Source organism: Physella acuta, unplaced genomic scaffold (genome assembly GCF_028476545.2).
Source record: "Physella acuta isolate Inbredline_101_S28 unplaced genomic scaffold, ASM2847654v3 ptg000168l, whole genome shotgun sequence".
Taxonomy (NCBI): Eukaryota; Metazoa; Mollusca; class Gastropoda; family Physidae; genus Physella; species Physella acuta.
The window spans coordinates 226918-235229 of NW_026731687.1; the positions used below are offsets into that span (position 1 = coordinate 226918).

The 8312-nt window shown below is 39.7% G+C and overlaps 1 protein-coding gene across 2 annotated transcripts; it reads right to left on the reverse strand.

Annotated features, from left to right (window-relative positions):
- Positions 1-4614: 4614 nt before the first annotated feature.
- Positions 4615-8062, reverse strand: LOC131936130 (uncharacterized). 2 transcript variants are annotated; one of them, XM_059293037.1, is made up of 9 exons: positions 7992-8062; positions 7121-7356; positions 6911-7000; positions 6612-6670; positions 6152-6310; positions 5879-5948; positions 5559-5836; positions 5247-5405; positions 4615-4888 (listed from the first exon to the last, which is right to left on the reverse strand). In XM_059293037.1, exons 2-9 carry the CDS (start codon positions 7333-7335, stop codon positions 4749-4751), a joined length of 1170 nt encoding a protein of 389 aa, XP_059149020.1. In that variant the 5' UTR covers positions 7336-7356; positions 7992-8062; the 3' UTR covers positions 4615-4748. The 2 variants fall into 2 exon arrangements, with proteins under 2 accessions (XP_059149020.1, XP_059149019.1); XM_059293036.1 differs by having other exon boundaries at positions 5559-5948.
- Between the last annotated feature and the right edge of the window lie 250 nt (positions 8063-8312).

The following is an 8312-nucleotide window of genomic DNA, read 5'->3' on the forward strand; positions in this document are numbered from 1 at the left end:
TACAACAAAAACCTGGATACGCCTCTGATCCCCAGTTACCATCCCCTGTTGTTTTATATAAGAATATTCGAGAAAGTTTAGGGGAGATCACTACCGGTTTATTAAATTTATACATACAAACATGATATCAAAAGTGTTTTTGAATATTTATTATTTAATAATTTTTTTAACACTTTAGGGAGGCAACTCTTGGGGCCCTATATTAACTCACATTTTTTTAGTTACTGCCCTTTAATATCAACTTCTCGTTGAAGTACTGCAAGTTTTGGTTGTTGTTTTTTTGTGTTTTGTTTTATTTCTTTTTTTTTTCGCATTTGTTGATGTAACTTAATACACAATATGTAATGGAATAAAAAAATTAATATTGATAGACAGTAGCCATTAAAATTACACTTAGTGTTAAGTTGTAAAGAACTAGCTTTGTTGAAAAGAAATCTAAATAGAGTTATTAATTATCCCCACAGACAACGAATGTGATCTCAGTAAATGCTGAGGCTAAGCTAACAATGTAAAGGGGGGGACCTTTAACAGAACAATGTGACCTTGTTACCCAGAGTTCCAATCATCAACTTGAATTTTTTGGATTGTGTCTTCAGCTGTACTACACGTAGAAATGTAAACAATTTGAAGAGGCCCATACAAAGCCAGGAAACATGATAGCATGTGGTGAATATGTTAAGTCAGAAATAGTTCATTACATAGTCAGGGGACCAATAATGAAGATTGCAATTTTGTTTTGCTCCATTACACAAATAAATAGAAATCAATTTTAAAAATCCAGAATAGAGAGAAAAATAAACCGGGAGTGATCTCCCCTAAACTTTCTCGAATATTCTTATATAAGTTGGAATATAGACATGATTTTTAATTACTTAAACTTTTAAAAATAGAATAGAATCTCATAGAAAAAAGAATTGCGCACCAAGCGAACGCCGAAACAAAATGTGCATAATAGTGCGCAATATTATTAGTACTTTATAAATTTACATGCGTTTTTTTTAAAATCGGAAACAGCGTAAATTATAACTTCCGGTCGACGGAAATTACTCAAAATTTGACAGAAGGTAGAGAATTAGATCTTTTACTTACATGTGAAATTTCATTTATCTATCTGAAATAGTACTCAAGTTATAGGCTTTTGAAAAATTCAAAGTAGAAAAAGTACCACTTCCGGTTATCGGATCTCGCTCAAAGTTGATCAGGATCTACGATTTTGATAAAATACTTATATATGAAATTTCATCAACCTAGCTGTAACAGTTCTCAAGTTATCGTGTTTACACACAGACAGACACACAGACAGACACACAGACATACGGACAAGATTGCAAAATTATGTTTTTCCGTATCAGTGAGGTGTAAAACGTCGAGATTTGTTAAAATCTCGATTTTTTTTTTTGCACGATTACAAGACTTTCTTTATACTTCGTATATACCAGAAAGTAAAAAAGGAAAACATTCTTTTAATATAACGAAGGGGAGTGTTGTGGGAGTGTTGGGGGGGGGGAGGGGAGGTCGTCTGGTGGAGGTCGTCATGATCTGTGTGGACAGACGTGGTCTGGGGCAATGACTGGTGTGGGGACGGGATGCGGGTGGGCGAGTAAGAAGGTCATTAGGTCATGTCAGGTCAATGTAAGAATATAAAATACTTTTAGCTTTCTTTCTGATGTTTAATTTTATGCCAAGAAAAAAAACATAAAAAAACCCACAGAAAGCTAGAAATTAAAAAGAAAATCAATACTGAACTTAGAAATTATCTGCCAATGTTTAATTCCCCTACCATTGAAAGAAACTCTGCAGTAAAATTGATTTGTAAGATTTGCTTTAACCCATGAATGAACTCAAAAAACGCTGACTGTGGTGTTTCTTGGCCGACGATTTTGGGGTGAACGATGATCGAACGTGTGTACTTTTAGCTGGGACTAGATCGTTACCGTTCTATCCAGGGGGAATGGGTGTGTGTAAAAAGTGCAATATTGATGGTTATCGTGGCGACCTGTTTATGTATCTAGGTCAAGCGGAACTTTAAAGTAAATGCTATCAATGTGATCCATATTTGGAAATGAGGCGTTTAATGCTAAAATTAACTTTAAAAAAAAAGCCTAAATCCAATAAAATATTCGCCAGAGCAATGAAGCGCAGGCCTTCATTTCAAAATTGTTTATCTATACCCAGATCTCCTGATTCTTACTGAAAATATATGTATTTTACTTATTTTATAGGAGTCAGTTTTGGAACATATTAAAAAAAAAAATTACATTCACTTTTATATGTTGATGGTAGGAAGAGCCGAAGGTGAAGGTCACAGTAATACGATGGCCTCTCCAACAAGTTTTATGTAAAAATGTTCTATTTATAAACCTATCAATGAAAACTTAAACAAACTAGTTCATTAAACAATCACTGTAACTTTTTAATTATTGTCAAAATGTAATCGATGCATATCTTGCCTTACTGGTGGTGTAGAGTTGGGTGAAGAGTTGATTGCATGTTGACACCGAGACGGTAAGACCTGATATTGAAATAAAATTAAATAACATTTTGTTGTAATTTTTAAAAAAAAAAGTATTTTAGTTGTAAAATGGTGCTTGATAGTTAAAAATGTGGATGTTTTTTTTTTATAGAGGAAGAAACAGCTGCCTGTAAGGTCTACTGTAAATCTTATTGAAGGAGCTCAGCGTCAAGATCTTAAAATTGATTAATTGGGCTCAGAACGAGAAAGCTCGAGAGCTTAAAATTTATTAATTAAGTTCAGAACAAGAAACTTCGAGAGCTTAAAATGTATGAATTGGGTTCAGAATAAGAAAGTCCGAGAGCTTAAAATTTATTAATTAAGTTCAGAACAAGAAAGCTCGAGAGCTTAAAATTGATTTAATGAGCTGAGGAGCTGAAAGGTCCAGAGCTTAAAAGGGATGCAACAGGTTCAGGAGCAGAAAGGCGTAGAGCCATGCACCAAAGGCCTTATATACGGTATGTCTAGGTCTCGACAGGTTGTTGGGCTTTAGGCTGAGGTGTGGGAGGGGGTGGAGGGGTGCGTCCAGGAGAAATAGCCCCAGGGTTTCTTTACCTAGCATACGGTGATAATTTTTCATTTATCTGGACATAAGGCTTTAGCTGGTGTGGAGTCGACAAAAACACACCGCATGATGTGTTTTACAATCTACAATCTATCTATATATATAATTCTCTTCTTCGAGCCGTTAGAAAACAAGCTGCAAACGCTCTCCCTACCTCCCCACCCCTACATGGTTTTAGTGAGCTGTGTTCACTCTAAATGTTTACAAGCAGAGCCAACGATTTTAAACGTAGGGGGGGGGGGGGAGGAAGGGGGGGGGGGGGTTATGGTCCTTAACGAGCTACTTATAGTGTTTTAAAGAAATATTTTCAGTGTCAGCGTTGGTACTGTCGAAATCACAAATTATGAATTATTGAAAATTAGAAACAACTAAATAGCGGCGTATGTTATGCCGCGGGCCGGCTCGTATATATATAATTCTCTTCTGGGAGACGCTAGAAAACAAGCTGTAAACGCGCTCCCTACCTCCCCACCCCTACATAATCTTAGTGAGCTGTGGTTCACGCTGTTTACCTTCGGATTTAGTGACGGCTATTAGGGGCAGATAATTTAGTTTGAAACGATTTTAAACGTTGGGGGGGGGGGGGGGAAGGAAGAGGGGGCGGGTTATGGTCCTTAACGAGCTACTTATAGTGTTTTAAAGAAATATTTTCAGTGTCAGCGTTGGTACTGTCGAATTCACAAGTTATGAATTACTGAAAAGTAGAAAAAAACAACAACTAAATAGCGGCGTATGATATGACGCGGGTCGGCTCGTATTCAATAAATGTCTTAGTTGTATCTTTTCCGTGTTTTAATGTGTGTAAAGTGTTTGTACTAGCGTATAGAGGTCCAACTTTAGTGACATGTTAATTTAATCGGCATGAGCGCTGCTCAGTGTAAAAACTTGTTCAAAACAAACATACTAGCAAACTGAAAGTGTATGTGACAGTGTATAGTTATCTTTCAAGTCTCAGACCCCTACCCATCCCCACCCCCTCATCGCGTATCCCAATGGGCTGGGAAAAATGTTCAGAATAGTTGGTTAAGTTTGGTTTGATACCAAATAGGAAGTTTTAAAAAGTTTATTCTTGATGTATCAATTGATTGAACTATCAACCACATCACTATTACCACCCATTAATCACCTCACTATAACCACCCATTAACCACCTCACTATAACCACCCATTAACCACCTCACTATAACCACCCATTAACCACCTCACTATAACCACCCATTAACCACCTCACTAACACTGTTTCTTCCAGACTTTTTTCTTGGGGGGGCACTTGAAATTTTCGGGGGGGGGGGGGGGGCGGTAGACTTTCTTCGGGGGGTCGGACACTGTTAAAAGTATATATTTTCTATATAAATTATATAAATTTCATTTCGTTCGGGGGGGGGGGGCGAAGAGATGCCTGGAAGAAACTCTGCTCACTAAAACCACTCAGTAACCACATCAACTAAAATCTTAGCATCGAGTTATAAATAGGCTTGATTATTAATTGTTTTGTCTCTATACAATATAAGCAAAAAAATAATAATAGAAAAATCAATAAGCGTAGCAAAGGGATTTTATTTGTCTCATATAACAGATGTCAACAAGTTTCACAATACAACTTTGGTAGCTGGAATCTTTGGTCTGTCTTCCCTGTATCTCATCCATCTTTGCCAATCAACGCTTTCAGCTTTAGTAGGCGGTGTTCTTGTTGCCATAGGAACTGTCGGAGTTGGAGTTTCCGGCTGAACCGTATGAACTTCCGGATGAACCGTATGAACTTCCGGATGAACCGTATGAAGAACCGTATGAAGATCCGTATGATGGGGCAACTAGTCAGATAATACAAATCAATAATTAGACAGTTGTCTACATATATTTTAATCTAACATTCTAAGCATCGCGTACTGAAAGTCTCGCAACAACCAGCAACTTTAACAACTAGATGGCTGGTTGTATTGTAAAATAAGAACGAGGTCTTGTTTGTATGTTATCTGAATGATTGTGTGTACATACAGCTAGCACGTTCAAGGTGTGTACATGTGGTAATTACTGTAGTAATCACAGGGTGTGAATGTATGTACATGTGGAGAAAACCCAAGTGTGTACAAGGTGTGTACGTGTAAATATGTTGAGGTTGTACATGTTTGGTCATGTTCCATATCCACATAACGTATAACCTCAACTTACCGTAGTAGCAAGATTTGTCGGCGACACATTTGCCGTTCTCGAATCTGTAGTAGTCATCACACTGACGGTAGAGGGCAGTGCCGTAGTAGCACTCGAAGTAGCCGTAGCAAGCTCCGGCAATGGCATAGGTCTTGCCGTCATCGTTGTTACCGCAATTGTCTGTAAAATAACATCATTTCCAACCTTTATATATAGCTCCAGTTTTAAGTTATTTGTGGTAATTATGGTTGGTTATGCTACAGTATTTTAAACTTGAAATTTAACTTTTTGCAAGTTGAAGTAAATATGTATCAAAGTACAAGCTGAACTTACAGATTCCAGAACTGTAATCTTCATAGGAACCTTGATTGTAGGTGTTTGGCTGGCTACCGTAGGTATCTTGGCTTCCGTAGCTAGCTTGGTAAGTTGGCTGGCTGGCGTAGCTAGCTTGGTTGTATGATTGGCTACCATAGCTGGCTTGGTTGGACTGGCTACCATAGCTGGCTTGGTTGGACTGGCTACCATAGCTACCTTGGTTGGACTGGCTACCGTAAGAGCTGCTGTCGTAGTTGTTGTTACCGCTGCTGGAGCCGTAGGAGTTTGAGCCGTAGGAGTTTCCGGATGAGCCGTAGGAGTTTCCGGATGAGCCGTATGAGTTTCCGGATGAGCCGTAAGCGTTTGAACCGTATGAGTTTCCACCATAAGCATTCACAGCTGGAGCAACTGAAAAAACAAAAGAACGTGTCAACTCTTTGAGTCAAGACATTTCAGTCTATGTGTATGTCACCAAGAAAACCCTAGCCGATATAAAGCTTAAACGTGAACTGAATCTTCTGTGATCACGGAGTGTTGCAAACACAGCTAAGATGCTATCTACAGTGTCAAGAGAAATTATCATACGGTGAATTAGTGACTGGACAACTGACCGTAGTAGCAGGACTGGTCTGGCACACATTTGCCAGCCTCGAATCTGTAGTAGTTGTCACACTGACGATAGAGGGCCTCGCCGTAGTAGCACTCGAAGTAGCCGTAGCAAGCGTAGGGGATGGCGTAGGTCTTACCGTCATCTTTTTGGCCGCATGGGTCTTTGGAAACATTTGTAAATCAAACTTTTAAATCGTCAACATTAAAACAAGTAGTATTGATTTTTACAAATTGTTTCTTTATATGGTTAGCTAATCATCAAATGGTAAACAACGTGTCTAACAATATAAAAAATTTAGCTTACATAAATAACGAGAGACGATGCTGAAAATGCTAAGCTCTTAAAACTTTTCTAAGTTTTAAATATTTAAAATGCTTTTTTATAGTTAACTGTTACGCCGACCAAAATGTAGTACATATCTTAATGTCATACTGGCAACTTAAAGTCATTGCTCCACTTACATGATCCAACACTGTAGTCATTGTAGGAATCTTGCTGGTAGCTACCGGACTGGCTACCATAGCTGCTTGGGGCGTATGAGGACTGGCTACTGTAGCTGTTGCTACCGTAGCTGCTTGGGGCGTATGAGGACTGGCTACTGTAGCTGTTGCTACCGTAGCTGCTTGGGGCGTATGAGGACTGGCTACTGTAGCTGTTGCTACCGTAGCTGCTTGGGGCGTATGAGGACTGGCTACTGTAGCTGTTGCTACCGTAGCTGCTTGGGGCGTATGAGGACTGGCTACTGTAGCTGTTGCTACCGTAGCTGCTTGGGGCGTATGAGGACTGGCTACTGTAGCTGTTGCTACCGTAGCTGGACTGAGCAGGTTGGTAATTGTAGGAGGACTGTGAGGAGTAGCTGGGGGCAGAGTAGCTGGGGGCAGAGTAGCTGGGGGCAGAGTAGCTGGGAGCAGAGTAGCTGGGGGCAGAGTAGCTGGGGGCAGAGTAGCTGGGGGCAGAGTAGCTGGGGGCAGAGTAGCTGGGGGCAGAGTAGCTGGGGTAGCTCTGGGCGTAGCTGGCGGGGCTGGAACTGTAGCTGCTACCGCTAGTGTAGGCCTGGCTACCAGTGGGGTAGGACTGGCTACCGCTGGGGTAGGACTGGCTACCGGAGTAGCTCTGAGAACCACCATACTGGGCACGTGCGACAGCCAGACAGGCGAGCGCGATGATCATCTTGATGTGAGCCATTGTCTCGGTCTCTTCTGTTGTCTGATGAAATATGTCAACGTTAAAGAGATGTTTGGATACCATCTGTATTCTAACAGTTAACTATCGAGTATAGCATCAATGGTAGACAGATGAGCTAAGTCTGAGATAGACAACACACAAAGCTGGTCAAAAAAAAGTTAGATCGTTGCTCTGTAGACATAATTAGATTCACCCAGCTCTTTGGAGTGGGTAAGACAACTAAGATTGTACTGAACACACTGAACTCTACTTCATCTTCACTACCGTCCGTCTGACCACTACTGAGTACTTTTTTAACTTATCGACATTGGCAAAAAAGAAACTTGTCCATCCACCGACATTAACTTTGCTATTTGACGATTAACCTGCTACTTCTTCTTATGTTACCATCTGAGGTTTTAACTGAAGACAACGACACCAGCGGATGTTACCATACAATTCTCGGACGCTACATACACCCAGATGAAACTGCTATTATCATCAATTTAATAACGACACATGTAAAACTCTCAACCAATCTTCATAGACCTCAGGTAAGGAGTTCCTACCGTTTTAACTTCGTAACATCAAATATCTAACAAAAATTATTTTCTAATTTTCAATGAACCTGAAATTCTAAGCTCTAATTACGGTAAGAAAAAAAAACTTGTACTTACCGAGGTGCACCACAAGCTAGCTACGGAGAGAATACCTCAACATGAGCCGCAGCCCACTTTTATACACAAACTTCTCGTACGTCGGCATCAATTTCTCAAACACCTTTGTCAGCAGCTTTTACTATCGGCCACATCTCGATCGCATAAACCCGTTATAGATTTCTTTTTAAGTTTTATTATCGATCACTTTCTTTTTTTCAGAGTTTCACCTGCTTAAACCAGACATTAACATGGATTTGATTCAATCCACCATATTCCATAAATAAATAATATAAAGATGATAGAGTTGATAGCGACTGTGTATTGTCTAATGTTATATCT

Coding starts and splice junctions, on each gene's coding strand:
- LOC131936130 (XM_059293036.1), bottom strand. CDS start 7,335: ATGGCTCACATCAAGATGATCATCGCGCTCGCCTGTCTGGCTGTCGCA. Junction 7,001..7,120: donor TACTCTGCCCCCAGCTACTC/TGCCCCCAGCTA, acceptor CCCCAGCTACTC/CTCACAGTCCTCCTACAATT. Junction 6,671..6,910: donor TCATACGCCCCAAGCAGCTA/CGGTAGCAACAG, acceptor CCCAAGCAGCTA/TGGTAGCCAGTCCGGTAGCT.